This window comes from Choristoneura fumiferana, chromosome 5 (assembly GCF_025370935.1).
Source record: "Choristoneura fumiferana chromosome 5, NRCan_CFum_1, whole genome shotgun sequence".
Classification (NCBI taxonomy): domain Eukaryota; kingdom Metazoa; phylum Arthropoda; class Insecta; order Lepidoptera; family Tortricidae; genus Choristoneura; species Choristoneura fumiferana.
In genome coordinates this window covers 7,427,125-7,449,369 of record NC_133476.1, presented here as the reverse complement: position 1 = coordinate 7,449,369, position 22,245 = coordinate 7,427,125, and the positions used below count along the sequence as shown (strand labels likewise).

Sequence of the window (22,245 nt, the reverse complement as noted above, 5' to 3'; positions counted from 1 at the left end):
GGGATGGTATGGTAATGTCACCGCCCGTATAAGAATTTTACGCTAAAACAGCAACGCAAGTACTGTTGCTTGCTGGCAGGATTAGCGAGCAAAATGGTGGCAGCGATAGGTACAGGGACCTGGCAGCCTGGCACTAAGTTTAACTGTCCGCACAATTTAGCTAAAATATAGATAGGTATGGCCTACTTATGTGTAAAATAATAGGTACCTAAATGATACTTGCGTGCAAGTAGGTAATTCAAGTTACTATTTATTTTGATTGATAAGTATTTATTTCAATTTTTTTACCTTTTATAAAACTAAACCAATTCAACTGTTTAAATGCCGAGAGCACCCGTGAAACTACATCTTGTAATAGATTCATGGGCCCTAATAAGTCCACAATTCCAAAATCTGTTGCAAAAATTATAGAAACAGTGTTGTTAGGCTTGCTATAAATGATCTACTGTCTTGGGAAATTCTTACTTGAAAATATCCTTGACCTGACAAAGGCAAAAGCCATTGATAAGTTGTCTCCACGGCCGACTTGTTAACAATGTTAATTACTGCTTTCCTCTTTTCATCAACATTCTTGCATATCCGAAATTTGAGCTTCCTTTTGCTCAAGGATACTTCTGGCCCTATAATTAAAATTATTATTGTTCAGCTGGTCCGTTTAGGTACAAGGTCTTCCTAGAATTTAAGAAAACTTCCACAGGCATTGGCCGAGCGAATCCACTCTAGGAAAAACTACTCAAACTCGCTCGAATTATTCAGGCAGTCCGCCGCAGAGGGAGCATATTCTTAGGTACAGGTACCCAATAAGCGGAAAAATTAACTCTAAAATGCCAGAAAATACATATTTATTATACTACATCGAAGGCAAACGCTTACGGTAAGCCTAATGGTATGGTATGTATGGTATGGTAACCGTAGTCTATGGCCATATTCATGTTTTTGCCAAAAACATAAGACCTTTTTCTAGTTCTAACAATAGTAGGTATACACCCTAGTGCAGAGGCGGCGTGGCGGTTTATTTATTTAATTATTATTAATAACTTACCAAAGCACCTCCCAGAGACAGTGACCCGATAAGTATTGCCTGCCGTGTCGTCTACCAAATAGTAGTCGGTGAAGGCCTGCCCGGCGATGTTGGGTCGGAAGCTGATTCGCACTTCGACGGAGTCCCGCGGTTTCACTGGCGCTGACGTCACGGATACGTTGAATACGCGGTCCACGTTATTTAATACGTAGATTAGTGACACGCGGTATGTTTGGCATTTCTGCAAGTTTATACTATTACGATTTTAAAGAAACTTGTGGTTTCTCGACATCACTCACCATAAGCAATTTGTAAATACTTAACTGAAGTCTATAAACGACAGGAGTCAATAAAATGGTATGTATTAGTTACTTACGACCGATTGGTTATGCACCCAAACTGATTTTTCGGCCACGGTGTCTACAGGAATAGATCCAAAATCTACAACTTTCTCTTCAGTGATGCTGCCGTCTTCTGAAAGGTTTTGCATGGTGATTCCAATTCGAATAAAACGTAAAAATACTCAATAACTGGAAGTGGAATCAGAAAACAGAATTAGCGATATTAATTTTACTTCTGTTTAAAACAGTGAAAATGTTTCAAACATGTTTCAAAACTGCCACCATTTTAATTAAAATGGCGTCGTCAAAGAATGTTCGAGCTTCACAATTTCACATAAATCGTGATGATGTTTTTTAAGTTCAATAATATGTTGTACCTACATACGTTCCGTGTATTTCCGATTATTATTAATATTATATACCAATTATATAGACTTAGAGAATACTTGCACTATTTTGCAGTTAATAATCGAAGTCGCGCGTCGTCTTATATTCCTGCATTTTCGGCTTTTTCTTTTGTAACACGAACACGCTCAACGATTGATTTGACGTTTCAACTCCTCCGCCTCTTTCCTCTTCCCCTTCACCCTTCGTGTTTCTCTCGCTCGTGTTGTGCTCGTTCGTATTGCAAGATTTCTTTACGGGGAAAAAGATGTGCGTTTCGTGAAATTGTTTTTTTTTTTTACGAAATGACAGAAAAACTTTATGTGGAATTGTGGAGTGATTTAAGTGATACCAATTTTGTTTTAAGTTTATTAATTTAAAGTTTATTTATACAGTGCTCCCCCGTGAAACCAGTTCATTCAACGCTTAATGCTTCCCTCACGATTCCGACTTCCTGCTTTTAACTAATGTTTTCTACTAAATACACACAATAGTGTAAACTGCGTCAGCATCAGTGCAGCTGCATCATGGATTCAGGAACCGACTGGCTGTGCGAAATCTTACAAAATGTGCAGTTGGAACAATTTTATCTGCCCATTAGGGACCAGTTGCAGGTAAATAATACTATTTTATCCTGCGCTCTAATTCCCTTCTTCAAAATTGCTATTATTGATATTTATTTTATGAGGTCTGTCTAATACTGTTAGTTTAACATCATATGAAGTTTATTGCGAAATATTCATGGCCTTTCGCAACCCCCCTCTTTTGAGTGGGAGACAGACAAGGTTGAACACCATGTGAATATTAAAAAATGCACAAAACTATTAATTAATTGTTGTAGATAACAAGATTGCCACATTTTGATTATGTGCACACGGATGATCTGGAACGAATTGGCATCAGCAAACCTGGCATACGCAGGCTGCAAGATGCTGTTAAGAAAAAGAACCGGCAGCTATGGATGAGTAAGAACAAAAAGTTTTGGAATAAATTGTTTGGTACATCGAGTTCAGTATCCAAAGAAAAGACTGATTTAGCCATTAGACCACCTATACATACTGAGACAAGAACAACTTCTGTTATATTTGAAAAAGATCTTACGTAAGTAGCACCTACAAGGAGTAAAAAGTAGTTTTATATTGTAGATATTGTTCCTAACTATTACAGCACCTGGGACATATCAAGCTTAACAGAACAGTACTGTAATAATAATTATTATTATTGAAATAATACACTAGCAGCTCTTAAAGCTGATGATGGTGCGTCTATATCACTGCACTTGTGTTTTTAGTCTTTACTTCGACATTTCAGCCACATTGCAGTGGGCATGATCACAAGTAGTAGACTAGAGTGTAGAGTATCATGTTTGTCCTGGGTTCTGTGATAGTTATGAGTGAAAATCCCAAAGTTTTAAATATTATGCTGTTGTTCCTATTAACCTTGTGGGCCCTCGTGTACTTTAAGGACCAATAATTAACACTAAGAATTAATGTTCTTCATAAAGTACAAATTGTTCATTGAAAAAAGAATCTTAAGAATTTTGTAATTATATCCAAAATAAGAAATCTGGTGAACCGCGTCTAGGGCCTAAGTAAAAAAAGTCTGTTAAAAAAGTCAGGTCCCAGGAGGTTATTGAATACATTTTTCAGGTTGCATAATGATCTTGGTACTGGATCATACGGGGTAGTGAAAAGAGGAGAATGGAAGACCGAATCAGGAAAGATTATACCAGTTGCGGTTAAAGTTTTAAAAGCAGATGTATTCGCACCTGGTGTTTATGATGACTTCCAAAGAGAAGTTGAGGCTATGCATAGTCTGAAGCATCTCAATCTGATTAAGCTTCATGGTGTGGTGGGCAAGCCTCTGATGATGGTGTGTGAATTGGCACCTATGGGTGCTTTATTAGACTACCTAAGAGCTCAAAATGGAAGAATTTCACTGAATTTTATATCAAAATGGTCTGAACAAGTGGCAGCTGGTATGGCACATCTAGAAAAGAATAGATTTTTACACCGAGACCTGGCTTGTAGAAATATACTGATGTCAACATTGGATTTGGTAAGTTATTTTTATTTGAATAGCAAATCATCCATCACAAACTGCACTACATGTAACCAAACCATCAACACCACTGTATGCCAGATATTGTAAACTTATTTATTTATTTTCCAATTAGACTCTGATTTATAATAACTAATAATAAGTTAACAGGTCATGGTTCTTAGTTTAGTATGAATAATTGAGTCATGTAAAATATTAAACAAGATAAATAATGTCAGTATCATATTAAAAACTGGCCAAGTGTAAGTCTGATTCACACGCAATGGGTTCCACCACCATACTGAAAATAACATATTTCTTGTGGACCCTATAATTTTTTACTTCTATTTTTTGTGGTTAAAAAAAAAAATCTACATTCAAATAAATAATACACACTGTGATTATTCCGTTTCTACTCATTGCTATTGTTTATGTCACAAGAAAAAAAAACAAAATTCACATTTTATGAGAGATGGAGACTGTTTAATTTCAAACTTTATTTTTATATGTAACTGTAAGTATACATGTTCTTTTTTGTACAAGCCACAGAGTTTGTAAACCCTGTGAAATTTTCAAGTTTCTACCAGTTACTTCCAAAAGATGTGTGTAAGAGACGGATAGATAGGCTGACAGACAGAGACAGACAAATTTACAGAAACAGAGACTTAGTAATTGGAACCTATTAGGAACGGAACTTTGAAAATAGGTAATATTAATCATTTACACATTCATCCATGACTCAGCTGTAAATATTCTCATAACTATTGTTGTTGTTGCTGTTGCAAGTGAATAAAATTATCATTTCTATTTGTTTACTAACAGGTGTTAGTACTACACATACGCAAAATGTGAAGGCCTGTCGTTTACTTTACTACACCTGTTTTATTATTGAAGTTTTTTTTTTGTCATGTTTGGAATCGAATAGCAATATAATAACATATTAGTTACTATCCTTTACCCGCGTATGTGCTCGCGTAAACCATTAGAACTGGCAGTCAAATTGAAATTTCAATTTAAAAAAATCATCTAGGTATCTGCAAAACAAAGTTCATTCAAAATCCGACCAGCCGTTTTATCGTAAGGCTGCCTAAACTAAAGAAGCAACAAACACACGACGCACTCAGAAACTTTCGCATTTACATATTTTAAAATACAGGATATTGGATCTCCTAAACTTATACATCACGTAAATGGATGCTCCCTAAGTAGGAACCCATGGATATAAAATAAACCTGGAAAAAATATTTCCATCTGCTGTAACTGTCGTATCTTGCTTGCATCCACGTATGAAAAAAGTAAAACCGACTCCAAAACGTACCTAGGAAAATATTTTTAAGGGTTTTGTAGTCGGTTCCATTTTTTGTTATTTTTTTTATTTTTTTGGAGTCGGTTTTACTAAAAGTTTCCTTTATTTCTCACTTTTTAGTGATTCGTAGCCAAAGTACATCTCACAACGATTCCATAAGCCCAAACACGACTTAGTTACGTTGTTTTATAACAGAGTTCCGTTTCCTACCTTCTGGCTTCAGCATCAGATCAGTTCGAAAGAATCATTAACTTAAAGCTTCTACTTAGTCACTTATCTAGGTATATTAATCATGATCGTTTATAGACGAGCGAGCATTACTTAGCTTTGATGAGTTCCATTGGTCATTTTCGGTCTTCTTCATCAGGTCCAGGTTACCAAATGATACTTTCTGAATGTAAATGCTCATCTTAATGCTAAAAATGCCAAAATCGCCATAGGTGTGCCTATAAAATTTGAGGTTTGCCCTCGATTTCCCTAGGATTCCATCATCAGATCTTGACTTGGTGACAATGGGACCACCTCAGAAGAATACTCTTTCGAATAAAAGAAGAATTTTGAAAATCGGTCCACAATTGACTGAGTAATCGGTGAACATACATAAAAAAAATACATTGGAACATAGAACCTCCTCCTTTTTTGAAGTCGGTTAAAAAATAGGTTAAGAGGCCTACCTAAGGTCTTTTGCGGTATTTATAGGTGACTAATATAAAAACCGGCCAAGAGCGTGTCGGACACGCCCAAAATAGGGTTCCGTAGCCATTACGAAAAAAATAAGTACTTAATATTTTTTTAAGGATTTCGTATTTAAGAGGGGGGGGCTCGATTTTAATGAAAATTTGCACTTTAAAGTTGAATATTTCGCAAAAAAATCAATGAATCGAAAAATCGTCTAAGCAAACCCCTAATGGTAAATACCTAGCCAACGATACCCCACACTATAGGGTTGGATGAGGAACAAAAAATCACTCCCACTTTACGTCTATGGGAGGTACCCTAAAAAAATTTTTTTTTAATTTTTTATTGTACCATTTTGTCAGCATACTTTACATATATATCCGTGCAAAATTACAGCTCTCTAGCATTGATAGTCCCTGAGAAAAGCCGCGGACGGACGGACAGACAGACAAACAGACAGACATGGCGAAACTTTTTTGCCATTTTGGCTCCGGAAGCCCAAAAAACCGGAGTTAACTGGCCGCCACAAGTGGTTCTTAGTGCGCGAACGTTTCCTGTGACTTCTGCGACGCACGTAGGAGACGGAGCTGGAGCAGCGTAAATAGGGAGTAAGGAACAATAAACAAACAACAATTAATGACTATTACTTTTTGTTTATGTTCTGAACTATACTTACTGGTTAGGTTATATTCTGCTTACTGGTTATGTTATACGAGGATGGTGAGATTTCTAAGGATCAAATTGAAATAATGATATGCACCACGGCCTCAATTATTTGTCTCATTACGTCCAGCCACAAAGCGGGTCATAGTAAGCCATAGCTTAGTAAAGTAGGTATTGAAGAGCCAATCTACTAGAAAAAAACAACTGAAAATTTAAACATTGCGCATAATAACAATAATGCTTTGAAGAACTCGAAGTATAAGTAAATACTTAATTAAAATGTCAAAACTTTTACGATAAAAACAAAAATTTAATCATGCTGTGATAATAAGTATATCGCGTGTCTAATGCATATTAATATAATGTGAAATACCGCCTGGATATTTTCAAATTATCCAACTATCCTACTAATATTATAAATGTGAAAGTTTGTGAGTGAGTGTGTTACTTCTTCACGCTGTATCGGCTGGACGGATTTGGATGAAATTTGGCAAAAAGTTAGTTTATAACCTGGATTAAAACATAGGATACTTTTTATCCCGATGTTCCCACGGGATAGGGATAAAATCTCGAACTAATAACCGCTGGACTTGGTATGTACCTATACTTATAGCTGGACATCTGGAATAACACATAAGCTACTTTTTATCCCGATATTCTCACGGGATAGGAATAAAATGTTGAAATAACAACCGCTGGGCTTAGATTCATGTAATTTGGTACGTAGATAGCTGGGGATCTGAAATAACACATAGGTTACTGTTTATCCCCATATTCCCACGGGATAGGGATAAAAATCTCGAAAAACGCTGAGTATAGTCTCAAAATTTAGCACTGTTGTTTATAAATTATAATGCAACGTCATTAAAGATCAGGACGTAATTTCCGGGAATTCCCACGGGAATGTTGTAAAATCCCAGAATTTCAATTCAACTGCTGGATCTCATGATTAAAGGAACGCCCACACCGCTGTTTAAAAAACGGTGACGGTACGGAATCGCAGTGACGCATCGTATACGCACCGTTTTTATCACATGCCCTCCACACCGCTGCTCAAAATACTCAGACGGTGCGGAATCGCATCGCAGTGCCGTGCCGTAAATGTCACGACTTTTGGTGGAGAGCATGCGGTAAAGTCCTGACGTTTACGGCACGTCTTCCGCACCGTTTGCGTACCTATTGTAAGCAGCGGTGTGGAGAGCATGCAATAAAAACGGTGCGCATACGATGTATGTGTGCGCGTGTGTGGGTATGTGCATGCTGCATATATATAATATCCCAATTAGTTTTATATAATTTCTCATTAAATACTACTTTCACTTCTTCTCTTCGAAACATTTTGATTTGTAAAGTATCAATAGTTTTTAGTTAATTAAATTAACTTTGTAGTTTGACTTTAATGAATGATAAGTATATGTATATTTTTAAATCTTGTTATGCCATTCTGTGTTGTGGATGAATAAAGTCATTCATTCTATTCACTGCGATTCCGTACCGTCACCGTTTTTTAAGCAGCGGTGTGGCCGCTCCTTTAAGCTTGCGAAGCCGCGGGAAAAGACTAGTTATTAATAAATAATGGATTTAAATATAAAAACATCCATACTTGCTTGTCAGATTGTGCAGAAATTATTAGATATGACTGATCGTAGGTAAAGATCGGTGACTTCGGTCTGATGCGGGCGCTGCCGGCTGCGGACGATTGTTACGTGATGAGCGAGCGTCGGCGCGTGCCTTTCCCGTGGTGTGCGCCGGAGTCGCTGCGCTCGCGCCAGTTCTCACACGCCGCCGACGTTTGGATGTTCGCCGTCGCGCTTTGGGAGATGTACTCCTTTGGGGAGGAGCCTTGGATCGGTGAGTTTATCTTTAGATTGTGTTAACTATTACACACGCATCCAAGTTTTCGACTAGAGCAGCCATGTCAAACTCAGTCACTTTTGGACCAAAAGGGGCCAACCATAAAGTACGTCACATACATTTTGATCATTTAGAGCCAACCTGTCACACTTATTGCTATGAAAAATTACATTATTTTGTTCCTGTCCCAAATCCCTTAAAGACCCCAAAGAGCGTAAACGAGGTGGGCCGTAAAACCGTCTCTAATTTCAATAAAGACAAATTACATCGAATAATCCACTCATGCGCGTATAGTCCAGTGATTGCGTTGATATTTTTATTGCCAAATTGCAAAAACGGTCTTACAATTTCGCTCTGTCTGCTGTTTGTCCATATGCCAAATTATAAGGGCTAGATGTGACGTGTGAAGGGTAGATGTATCGTCTGTGCACGGCTATATTATCCTGTAGTTGAAATAGGGAGAAGATTGGAGGGGGCATTCCATCCATGTATGCAAAAGAGTGAAGTTTTTTGTTAAGTATAGAAACTGTTTCACTTTATTAACCAGCCTCCGCGAGATATGGGGCGGTATGATTATAGAAAAATATATAAAGTTACTTCTAATATTTGAAAGAAATGTTTCATACTAATAAGTTGTTAATAATGTATTCAATATTAGCATTTGACAAGCTTATACCTATATTCGTGCAACCCATTATGTTATGTATAAAGTACTAAACTTATTAATATTATACTTATAATATAAATTCGGAGACACTTTTAGCAATTTTTTGGTTTTAAGTTTGACAAAAACGGTACAATACTGACAATAGTGATAGTGACAGTGGGATTGCTAAAAGTGGTTACGAAGCGGTAGCGTTTCGTGTGCTCTGCCTAGCCCATTTAGGAATACAGGCGTGATGTTTGTGTGTCGTGTGTGTATAATATAAATATGTATAAATAGTAGGACGCTATGTTTTTAGAACTTTTTCATGAAATATAGGCTCAGCTTATCGTTCCCTGGTTTACAATCGGGTACGTATTGCATATACTTCGTACGTTACGATAACAATGGAATGATTGATAAAAAGTATCACAAAGCAGGGCAGCTGACTGGTCCAATGCCATTTTGAACAAATAATTGTTAGATATCGAAATTATTTGTAAGTTAGGATTATAAAAAGGATTCGATAGGTACTGGTAAGTACTCTTGAAATAAATTACCTTATCGTAAAAGTAAATTCAAGTCAATAAAATTATGCTTACGGCGTTCGCAACGAAATCGAAAAAACTGGAAAAAAATATGAAAAAAACTTAGATTTAATTGAGCAAACATATTGCTAATAAAGATTTTCAGATGGACAGTAGCGTTTCCTAGTGGTAAGTTGGTAAGACGCCTTGGCGCGTATAGCCACTAGAGATGCGGGTTCAGAACCCGCCAGGAACACAAAAAATCTTATAACAAATGTATCTAGGTTGTTCTTTTTGGAAGCGAAATTGTTATAATTTATTGTATGTATGTATGTAAACTCTTTATTGTACAAAAGAAAAGAAACAAAGTACAATTGATAAAAATTGAGATACTTGTCATTATATGGGTAAAAAATGTGTGTATGTGATTACTCCCAATAAACCACTGATTATTAGGTACTTAATTTGCAGCTCGTAAGTAAATCGAGCTATCATTAACTTTTCTGCTTTCAAGTTAATTTTAAAGGTCGTAACACAATCAACAATAGGTAGACTTAATTTCCGTGCGTCCGTTGACCGATTAACCTCCTTCAGGCTTGAACGGTTCGGAGATTCTTCGCCTAATAATGCGCGAGAACCAGCGTCTGACGGCGCCGAGCGCGTGCCCACCTGACGTGTATATGCTGATGATGCAGTGCTGGGACCTCAACCCCAAGGAGCGGCCGACCTTCGCCGGCATCCTCAAATATATGGAGACCAATAAGTTTGAAACAGCCGTTGCTGCGCTTAGGTAAGTTAAAAAGATGTTAAAACCACGACTGCACTTAATTTTACGTTTATCTTTATGCATCATGCATCGTACAGTCGAGGTCAAAGATATCTTAACACTTTACCTTGTCACTGTATGCCGTCTGACAATTTTCCACAAAAGTTCTGACATCAATTGACAGCGACAAGGTACTAAAGTGTAAATTATCGTTGACCTCTACTGTAAAGCCGAACCATTTGATTCCTGACCCATCATAGACCGTTGTCACAGTAAGTGTCATAATAACTTCTCTTGTATTTTTCTACGAAAGGTTCCACAGAGGGTCTCGATTCATTGGGTTCAAGTGCACTTATTTTAATCGTGTCCGTAGGTACATTTTTGGAAATATTCGTTATGCATTTGGGGACTATGTTTTATGCTTTTGGTTTCCAAAAAAATTTTTATGTGGTAATTTTGGTGGTTTATCAAGTTTCGTAGCTACGTTACTATAGCTTGATTTTAGGCATTTGAGTAAAGGCTATAAATAAACTTTTTAAACTAATAAAGTAATACATAAATTTTATGTGACCTCGACTGAAATTTTGTTTGAACTATTTAGTGACTAAATCTATTTGTACAAACAATCAGCATAGGATGAGTCACGATCAAGTAAGTTTGAGTGCTCCAGTTTAAAAAATGGTCAGGAAAATCCCTGTTTTATGATTGAATCTATCAATGGAAAAAAAAACATTTGAAATATGTTTAGTGACGCTTTGTTTAGCATATTTCCCTACATTATTTTATAGGTAGTTAAAGATTTTATAAAATAGGTCGAACAGTTTGAGAAGGGTTTATGAAAACAAGTTTATCACTATAGCTACGCTACGCTATACGTTCCGGCCCTTAGTTAAGTAGGTAATTTAATTAATTAAACTAAGCCCCTAAGTTCATGCACACACACGGTGTGCATGACCTTCACGTAGCTTTATCTTTTGATGTCACACAACTTGTGTATGCCGTTGTCTATTGCCCATTGGCCATAGGGGAAGGCGGAACAAGAAATTAGAATTCCATTACCTAGTGTAAACTGGTACATGCTTTGCTTATTTTTACTTGAGATATGCATATTTATTCCACAGTTACAGGAGACAGGACCAAATGACAGTTGAAGCGGGCGACGCGATCATATTGATAGATAAGCGACCGGAATTGCGTTATTGGAAGGGGCAGAACCAGAGGACATTAGAAGTGGGATTGTTTCCAAGGTAAATTTACTTCCTTATGACAGCTTTGTTACCTTAGGTGTAAGTCTTGGTACATTTCTGACTTTTTACACCCACCTTCCGAAACCGGTACTCTTCTAATTCTGTGCTAATTTCATTTTCAGTAATATTTTAAAAGCATCAAATCCAAAATCTGCGCAAGTGAAGAAAAAGTCGGAAACTTTGTCTCCGATGCGAAAAAGTAAGTATTCTGTATTTTTATACAAACCTAACTAACAAGTGTGACGCAAACACAAATGTTTCAACAAAAGTATGGAGCACGATAATATAATATCAAATTTATCATTTCATTTTATTTGTAGTTTCATGTTCAAAATTATCATTTCAATGTTTTAGAATGGTAATTTTAATGGAGATTTTTTTGTAATTAACTTTCACAGAGGCATTAGGTATACAAAAAGATTTATTCTGATATAAACTAGACTGTTAACATATTTGGGAGGAAAACCTAAGCTTTTATCTCATTATCATTGCCCTGTTATAGATATCCGGTTAGTTTCTAGGAAGAGCTTTCGCACGCGTAACTTGTCTTTATTAAGTACGTGTAAGCAGCTCAACTGGGATACTACATACTTATGTGTCACTTATACAAGTCATATCATGCTTATAAGTTATAAGTATGCTGCACACGTTTTCATCGAGTGCATTTATGGTAACATCGGAGGACGAGTTGACGTAACACTTGGCAAACATTTGACACACGCAACGCAAATAGAGCACTCAGCACAAATGTTTGCCATATTGGCCCAACATGGTGTTACGTTTTACTTTCGTTGATGAAAGTAAAATATAATTAGTCACTGCACGGTCGTAAGTTTATTAACATTACTATTACACTTGTCATGTTTATGTTTCTTATTCTCTGCGGCGGGTTTTTTATAAAACAATTTGAAGGTTTTAGATACACGCGCTTTTCTTGTCCTTTTGTAATTTAGTGGATATAAATATTAATTACTCTCTTTTTTTGTTAGAAATACTTTTTAATAAAATGGGTTTTCTAGTTTTATAAAGCGACAGTAGGTAAGTAAGCTTATAATAATGCAATAATCCACATATTTTATTGGTCGTGGGTATTGGTCGCTGAGCAACTTAAGGCTTATAGGCTTTTTATTTATAAATCAACTAGCTTTTGCCCGCGTCTCCGCGTCTACGAAAAATTAGTTTATCACTACCCCGCGGGAACTATGCACTTTCTGGAATAAAATTACCCTTTCTTTTTCTCAGGGTGTCAAACTATGTATCATCATACAAAATTTAATTGAAATCGGTTCAGCTGTCTAAGCGTAAAGAGGTAACAGATAGACATACTTTCGCATTTATAATATTAGTAAGGATTATGCGCTGCAATATAGGTACACAAAGATGCTATAATGTTATTACTCTTTATTGTACCTTGTGTCGTCGTTAACATTGCAAATCGCTAATCTATAGGTATAACTTAGTGTGATTATTATCACTTTGGTATGACTAATTGGCTTATGTGACCACCTTGAGTACATAAGTCGCACCTTGATATGGTATGGTATAGATGATGTATATGTTTAACAAGAAATGCGCTATGTACATTATTGATATGTGTAGTGAGTTCATGGGTTTACCCAACGCGTTAGGTACGTCAGTCGGAATTGTAGTGATTTCAGTACGAACTTCTACATGCGTGTAAATAGAACTGATGAATTTTGATTGATTTGTCTTCGGTAAATATAGGTAGTTATTTGAATTATCTTTTTTTATAATGGGTAATTAAAAAAAAAAGGTTGATTGATTTCATTGAATACACTACCTTACGGTCAGTAACTTACGTATCCACTTTGATGCAATGGTGGTTAACAGTTATACTGTCTATTGGGTCACCAACACTACAGTGCTATTCTTACAGCAAACGTTCAATAAACAAGTTTTATATATCGAATAGTATTTATATATATTATAAAGTGACACTACCTGTAAGTTCCCTAATTTACGTATCCACTTTTTCATATGAGTTGTATAGAAAAGTGGATACTTATGTTAGGGCACCGACTACTACTATATACTTACAGTAAAATTGTAGCATCAACTTCAGTCAGCAGTGTGTGTATAAGTATTACGGTTAGTTTATTTATATGTTGCAGTTTTTTTTTCCAGTACAAACCCCATGTCTATTGTTATTTTCCAGTCCAAACCCCAACGTCTCCGGTATCCGCAGACGACTCGACCGTAGTGCTGCGCAAGCGGCGGACGATCGAGTCGGCGCAGCCAATCAGCACACGTGCTGGCAACGGGGGCAGCAAACAGTTCAGCTACAACAAGCTCGTCAACGATCGCACGCTCGCCATGCGCCGGATGGAGCGGGAACACTCCAAGAGCATGAATATAGGTGATTATATAACGTAATAATTATTTGTTACAGTACTCCAGACAAGGCCGGGGGGTCACTTGGTCAAATTCTAGTTATAACAAATCGATTTGGCTCTTGTCGCAGAAACATAAATTCTATTAAAATCACTGACTCTACTGTTGTCCAAGACCTAATGGGGGGGGGGGAGGGGGTCATGACTCAGGACCCCCCCCCTCGATCTGCCCTTGACTCAAGAAAACGAGCATATCTCTATCTCATCTGATGTGTTCATGGTTGTAGCAATAGGTATATATATTAAAGTCGTTATTTGGGCAGTAATTCTCCAGAAATTAATATCAGTATGGATTACAAACTTGACGTAAGTTAGTGAAACTTTTCAAGAATCTGCTAATACGTTCTGTTAATTTATTTATTTGAATTTTTGTACTTTGCGGAGGTCAATGAAATAACTATCACCCGCGACCTAAGTAATTGTCCATAGTTCGTGTTCTGTTAAATTACGCAATGGGATACCTGTTTATGAAAGTCGTGAAGCAAGAGATTAGTTTTTCCTTTCAGTAAGAGAAGACCGTCTCATTGATTTGGACCTGCCACCTTCGACGAGGCTGAGCGCACCGCCAAAAAATTTATCTCTGCAGAGTAACGTATCTATTCTGGACGAACCTATCGATGTTCCGCAACTCAGTGAGTAAATTGAATATTTTTTTTAGTTTTTCTCAGGCGTTAGGTTGCGTATTCTAATTGATCAACGAAGATTTCTTAACTTTTACATCTTTAGTGCTTAATTTAAAGTAATATATATGAAATAAGTATATTTAATTTAAATTATCATCTGTCAGGCGAAAGAAGTCCACTGCTGGACATAGGCCTCCCCCAAGGCTCTCCACTCAGACCGGTCTTGTGCTTTCCGCATCCACCGCGATCCCGCGATCATAACCAGGTCGTCGCTCCATCTAGTAACAATAATCTCGTCTTGTATTTATATCTTTAATTAATATTTGAACCATTTATACTCCAATATTGAATCAATGTTGCAAAAATAAATTTTAAAAATGTAAGTACTTGTCGCTTACCTTGTAAATTTTCATGATAAACCTTGCTTCTGTATTCTTCAATAAAGAGTCATTGTGTTACACTGTGTTGTATCATTTTTATTTAATTCATAGCCCAGTTAATTTTATTATATTACATTTATCTATAATTTACTTCCAGATCAAGAAGCAGATTGGGGCGAGCCAAGTACAGCAGACAGCTTACCAAACTACACGCTAACCACACATGCACAAAACAACCACCCGTATCTCTATGGGGCTAAATCACTCGATAATTTGGTGCTGACATCACAGACGTTTACACCGCCTGACCCCTTTGACACTTCGCAATGCTGGCCCGGACAAACTCAGCCCAACTACAGCATAAGTGACTTTAGTAACCAAATACAAAATGAATCTCAAAAATGCTCCATGAACAATTACAATAATACGCCATCTACTAGTACTGATTTGCCTCACAATATATATGCCAATGCAGCTACTAGGGCCAATAGTTTAGTCGTAAATAATACTGGCAGTGCAGCATTACCTAATAATTATAGTTGTAGCAGCTATGGAGCACTTCAGAACAATTCGAATAGTACTAACTATGCAGCTCAGGATAAACTGAATAGTGCTAAATATGGGACACTTCCATACAATTCAGTGAACGCTAGTGAGACATTCACAAATAATATCAACACTAGTGCATACGGAACGCTTCCAAATAGCGTCTATTCAAATAGTTTATCGTTACAAAGGAACGTGCCATCGACCAATCAGCCAAGTGTGGCGGCGTCATTGGCAGAATTGTCTTTGGATGACAAAATATCCGAATCTCTGAATCTCAGAATAATAAACTCGAATACTGAAAATCTTTACGCAAACAGCAGCTTTAGCGACGCGCCCTCAACGTCCACCGCTGAAACTAGCAACAGTGTGCCACACGGTGGCAAATTGTATAACGACATATCTCTCTATGAAAACTTTGACATGAACCCCGCCCAGCAGCAGTTTATTCTGGAGACAAAGGACTTCTACTCAAAACTTTCTTCGAATAATGTGAAAACCTCAAACGATTATGAAAAGAACATTTACGTGCCCAAATACGACGCTGAAAGTGAAAAATTACGCAATTTTAGTGAATCCGTTGAGAATTCTAAGAATTATTCGGCAATGAAGTATCAGAACGCTGATTATTATCAGTACGCGTACACGGGTGATTACGCGTCTAACGGTGCTTCCACGTCTCAGAGGGAGGCACAGTATGACGAGGTCAATGACACGTCCAGTAACATTTACAGCGAGATCGGAGAGAATAACAGCATGTATGGAGCGAGTCAGGACTACGGGAACGCTAGACTATATGACGACGTGTACGAGACCGCCGTACCCCGGCCGCACCGTCCCGCACCGCCCTGCCCGGCAAAGCCCAAGTAGACTAATAAAAAACGTCACGGTGCTTTATGGCATCTAAGGGGCGTAGGTCCGCAGTATATCACCTCCGCTATTAAATTAACCATACCTTAAAGTGAACGAGTGATGATTTTGGATATTACGACCCTGATGAGGTTTGCGGTACAAACACTGTTTGGTCAGCAGGGTTACTACGAAACTCGAAACTCGAAGTTCGTATCGTACCGTCCGTTTCGCGCTTGTATTAAATAGTATAAAGTGTCAGAGGGACCGCACGACACAAACTTCGAGTTTCGAGTTTCGTAGTAGCCCTGCACTTACTTGTCCTACGTTTAATTATAACAATATTTACAACACAAAGCTAAATCAAGTTAAAATTACTGCTCATACTCAAGCGTGCCATTTTGAACTTCTTGCCCTTCAGCATTGATGTGATGTGCGTTCGAAGTTTGAATTTATTTGCTTGGGCTATTTTGTACGATCGAAATGTCTACATCAGGTTCATATTACTACTTAATTCTTCTATACCGCATTGCTTAGGTAATTTTTACTGCATAATGTTGTTCAGTATTTATTTGTTCTTGTTAGAATACAAATTAAACTTTTTCAATAATAATCGTTTATATGGTCCTCTGAAGAACTTGATTTTTGTTTCTAGTCGATAATGTGGGATTGTTTGATTATGTACAACACTAGATAGTGTCAATAGGAAAAAATGCGATTCAAAACGTCCCAACTTTTTCTTGCTTGTATACGTGGCGACCACTTGGCAGCTTCATCTTACGCTCGCGTTTCGTCAATCCGGTTGTCACTCTAGCATGCAAAATGATACCACGTAATGCCAAATCCCCAAAATTTCATTTGGAAAATTAATAGAGCGCGATAGACGCCAGTAAAAGTAATGGTTAATGTAATAAAATAAAATATGAATAAATAATACTAAAAAACTGTTTATCCTCTACATACAAAATTACCTATTTACGCATACATTTGAGGGCCGTATTTTTTACCGCTCATTCAGTATAATAATATGTTTTATTCAACTAATATTAAACTCATTAATATTACAATTAATTTTTAGTATTAGAGATTATTTTACAAACAATCGATTTGATTAACGCCACGACAAATTCCTTTTTCAATCTTCGACGCTTTCCACTACCCACGAAATCTTTTTTTTTAAATGCTCAGAGCATATGACAGCTGATTTTGCAGGCCGCCAAAGGTCTTCTTTGCAACTTTTTCTAATTATGACTTTTTTACTATAGGATCTATAGGTATTCTGAAGACAGGTAAAAAGTATGAATCAAATTGCATGTGGTAGTTCAGTCTATCAAATTAAATATATTTCATAATCTTGAATTGATATTGATCTTATGAACGTTTTGTACGAAACACCCGACTTTTGGCGAATTCAGTATTGATTACATTATTAAATTCCAGTTTTATGATCTAAACTCCCACATTATATGTATTTGTTTACAGCTCACTTATCAATCTCGAATAAGTACCTACAGTATAAAAGAAAACTCAATGAGACGATGCAAATATTCATTGAAATTTCATTCATTAGATTCGCCATTTTCTCAAGACGATTAAAAGTAAAAATTGTTCAGGTTGTTGCGTAAAAACAATACATTTCGGCTTTGTGCCCAATACAAACTTTTTAATTCGATTTGGACTGAATTGTGGGGAATATTGCACTGAAAACTGGTATCAACTGTAAAAAATGACAAACAATACTAACCAAAATAATATAATACTTACACTTACCGATGGAAAGTCACTTTATTGGGGTTTTTTATCCTCCCTTTATAATTTCGGCGCACTTTTACGGCGCGTTTCGTAATTTTGAGGCACTTTTGAATCGCGCGCTCCGCATACGTCGCGTACGATGTCACAATGCAGACTGAGGGGGGGAAATGGCATATAAGCCAACAGTTGGCTTATATTTTTTCGGGACGTTTCCATGCCGCCTAAGGTCTATCTAGTGTTGTATATAATTAAAGGTGGAATTTGATCATTTAAAATGGACTATTTTTTATCTAGACAAACTACACAAGTGCTCAGTGATATAACAATATGCATCACATTGTGTCGTACAGATTCAGTCTTTTTTTTGTTTTGACGTTTATAGAATAATAAGTGTCTCTCAATGTTACTCTCTATCAGAGTGATCCCCAGTGTTAGTACCCTACTTTCTAGATTTTGAGTTGTATTTAACTCAGTGCTATTTATTTCGTTTACATTTTTAACGTCTCGAAGAATCATCACATGGTGCCTCACTATGTACCTGCTAGATTAGTTGCTAATATAACGTTTACGTTTAGATATACATAACATAACCCATGTATAAGGCAGTTGTATAATTTATTGAAATCATTACCTTTCATTTCGTGAATGTGATTCAAGAATGTTTGTTTAACTATTCGTTTTAGTTTATTTATAAACAAGGAATAACTAATATAAGACTTAAACGTGCTTGTAGGGAGTCTTAATTTGTGACTTGAAATTATGTAAGAAATGAGTTGAGATTGAAATTACGAAAATTGCTCTTTCCGTCAATGATGTTAACGAATGTAGGTACCTAATAATAAAAAAATTCGGGAGTCGTGAAAATACTTATTTTGTGATTTTTTATTAGTGTGACCTCAATATTCGATATTGCCTTTATATGTTTGTATAAGTATATCATGAGGATCAAAATAATGTGTGCAGTTTTCTGTGCCCACTATTGAATCATATCTTTTAGTATTTAGGTAGCTAAAATGTACCTATACTTAATTCATAGGACAAAAAAACTGATTCATGATATTTTAAATAAGTGCACAGTTTTATTTGCGATATGATGATATGATTGTATGCGATGTAGTATTGTTGAAAGAACATGTTTCTGTTTTGCATGTTCATGATATTTTTACTATTTTGAAATGTTCTGCGTATAACCAATCTAATTTGTGCACTAATTTAAAATTGCCCCCGTTTTAATGTAACAAGAGATGATTTCGGTAGCGAGTGTAGACTGTTCATTACGATGCATCACAAGACATCACAAACATTTATTTTTTACATAGGGCTGATTGCAATTGTTACACAACTAATGAGTTGAATCTACTTTAAGAAACAGAAACACTGACCAGTTGCCACAATTATAGAAAACTAACTGGCTAAGATGTAAAATAAAAATGAAAAACACTAAAAGTGTAAAAAACCTTTATTTTTATTGTTCTAAAAGAAAGTTTCTACGGAATGTGAATGAATGTACAGTTCTACATATAGTTTTTAAATAAAAGTGATCTAATAAAAAGATATTAGCTACAATTGTAAAATTGTATCATTGTATTTCCACCCTATAGGAACGTCGATGTCAACCAAAAACACCAAAAACTATATCCGTACAGGAGTGTTGTGCTGTAAGTGCTAATGTACGAGTCACCAGCATTAATATCTGCAACAGCGAAGCGTGCAAAAATTTCTGACAAATCTTTCCGACCCTACAAATAGAGTCGTATCAGATATTTATGCACGCTTGTTGTGTCAAATATACCAATATTGGTGACTGTACAGTCAAGGACACTAAATCGCGTACCAGGGTGGGTGGGACCTTTCCGTAATCAATTTCGCTATGATTTCTTTGGCAGATGTTTGGCATGTCATATGACTTCAGTAGCACAAATGTTCCGCCCTGTTACGCGATTCAGTTTCTTTGACTGTACCAAGAAACGTGTCACGTGCGTATGATATGAGTTTTAATCGGAAAACAGTATTATGCTTCTCAGGTACCTATGTACAGTCCAAGAAACTGAATGACATACTAGGACGAAACTTGTTCGCTGCAGCCGTTCCATACATTTGCCAAAGAAATCATCTTGAAAGTTATTGTGAAAAGGTTCTACGCTGGCACGCATTTTCCCCACATTGCTAGCTATATTGTTGTAGGTATACTCTAGTCTAGCTTTTGCCGGTGACTCGTCTGCTAAGAATTCGTTATCGCTATCCCATGGGAACTGCAAGTATCTGGGATGAATACTACCTATCCTATGTTCCGCCCAGGATCTTAAATTATCTCCATACCAAATTAAATCAAAAAAGAAACAGCGCTTAGTCAGCGTGAAGTGGTAAACAGACAGAGTTTGCATTTATAATATTGCCATGGATAACAGGTATATCTACACATTAATACGTGTACATACAGTAGGTACAGTGGCGTAGCGCGGCAGGAAATCTTGCCGCCCTCTTGTTTAAGTTTTAAAAAACCATAGTAACTATACAAGATGTCGATACATTATTATACTATTCAATTAAAGAAAGGGGATTCCCCGATTTCACGGTATAAGTATTAATGGAAAATTTCGTGCTCATTCTGAATGGTCCGAATCGTAGGTGCGAAAAAAAAAAAGTGAAATAATATTATTATATAGTTATAATTCAGTATTATTAATTTTGCCAACCCCTCAAAATTGCCGCCGCTCCCCCGCACCCCGCTACGCCACTGAGTAGGTATACCTACCTGTTATTAGTGTGTTATAAATTATAACACCACTATATAAAGAGACCACTAAGGGCCGATGATTTGTTCTTTAGGTACCCATATTAAATCGTGACTCACCAGAATATAACTATCCCAAGGGGAATTTCTTAAATCCGTGCTAAGAGTAAGATTTTCCACTAGTAGGAGGCCAGAACAAGAATTCGATCTGCACTGTTCACCTTGACGTACCTACAGTTGAACCAGTTGGACCGTATACCTAATAATTATATGTGGAGCCATTATCAATTTATCGTATGTTATAACTAAATGTATGTATGTAAGTAAACTCTTTATTGCACATAAAAATAAAAATACAAATACACAGAGAGGAGAACAAAGGCGAGCTTATCCCTAAAAAGGGATCTCTTCCAGCTAACCTAGTTAGGAAAAAACATTTGGTTATATAGAGGATAAGCAGACTAAATGTCATGTTGACCGGAAAATTACAGACATTCTGTGTGGTGGATACGGATATTGTTTGGTGGGCAAGAGGAGAAGGGGTAGGTTCTGATACAGAGGTATACCTCCGCAAAGAAACGCCTAGATCAATCAGCTTGCTAAACTGACAAATAAAATAATTAAATAAAATCAAGCTTTACTACTAGCACACATCTTATAGCTAAGTAGCTTTGAGGTACAGTCAGCAACAGAAGTAGATGAACGCACACGACACGATAGGGTTGAATGAGAAATAAAAAAAAAATGGAACTAATTTCAAAGACCGTTAGTAGTAGACAGCTGTAATTTGGCATGAATATACACACAACAGTCACGCCAACAAAGTGGTAAAATAAAAAAAAATAAAAAAATTAAGCTACGTCCCATAGAAAAAATTGAAAATTCAGGTTGGTTGTAAATATATCAAATTGACTAGGAAAATTATAACGGCTAAGATTGCTTGAGAATTATTAGTAGTTTATGAGTAAATAGCAGCCCAAGGTATAAAATATACCTAAACTTGGAAAATTCCATACACACACGAAATCAATAGAGAAATATGACTTGATTTTTCGTAAAGGGCTACCGAACCCTATCTTGGGCGTGTCTGACACGCTCTTGGCTGTTTTTTTTTTTTTATTTTTTGACCAGGTATAGTTATTGGTAATAATTTGATTTTCTGTCTGCACAATTTCAAAATTCATATTCAACATCAGGCGAAAGACTTCAATTGTTTAACCAACGCTTCCCCCTAAGAACGCCATAATGAACCAAAACGCGCCGCTTGCATCCATCGGTTGCCTACGACGCTCGCCAATCATACTAAGTTTCATCATTCAAAGTCTTCCTTAACACCACACCCAGACAACTTTGTTTCTTATTGTACCTAATGTGGGGCGTTGGGAGACGAGTAGGTTAATACAGTTTATTAGCAAACCCTACGACTATTATATATGACACATAATGGGAGTGTGTGTGTGTGTAGCGCAGCTCACACTAC

General features: G+C 36.7%; 2 protein-coding genes across 2 annotated transcripts; one reads left to right on the top strand and one right to left on the bottom strand.

Annotated features, from left to right (window-relative positions):
* Nucleotides 1-369: 369 nt before the first annotated feature.
* Nucleotides 370-1,632, bottom strand: LOC141427717 (cilia- and flagella-associated protein 65-like). Its single transcript, XM_074087312.1, has 4 exons — nt 1,398-1,632; nt 1,043-1,262; nt 466-620; nt 370-393 (listed from the first exon to the last, which is right to left on the bottom strand). The coding sequence occupies exons 1-4, from the start codon at nt 1,509-1,511 to the stop codon at nt 370-372; spliced, it is 513 nt and encodes a 170-aa protein (XP_073943413.1). The 5' UTR covers nt 1,512-1,632.
* A 317-nt stretch (nt 1,633-1,949) lies between these two features.
* On the top strand, nt 1,950-19,585 carry LOC141428026 (activated Cdc42 kinase Ack-like). Its single transcript, XM_074087707.1, has 10 exons — nt 1,950-2,360; nt 2,588-2,847; nt 3,396-3,804; nt 8,083-8,284; nt 10,052-10,247; nt 11,345-11,470; nt 11,593-11,669; nt 13,647-13,847; nt 14,388-14,513; nt 15,042-19,585. The coding sequence occupies exons 1-10, from the start codon at nt 2,274-2,276 to the stop codon at nt 16,298-16,300; spliced, it is 2,943 nt and encodes a 980-aa protein (XP_073943808.1). The 5' UTR covers nt 1,950-2,273; the 3' UTR covers nt 16,301-19,585.
* The last annotated feature ends 2,660 nt before the right edge of the window (nt 19,586-22,245 follow it).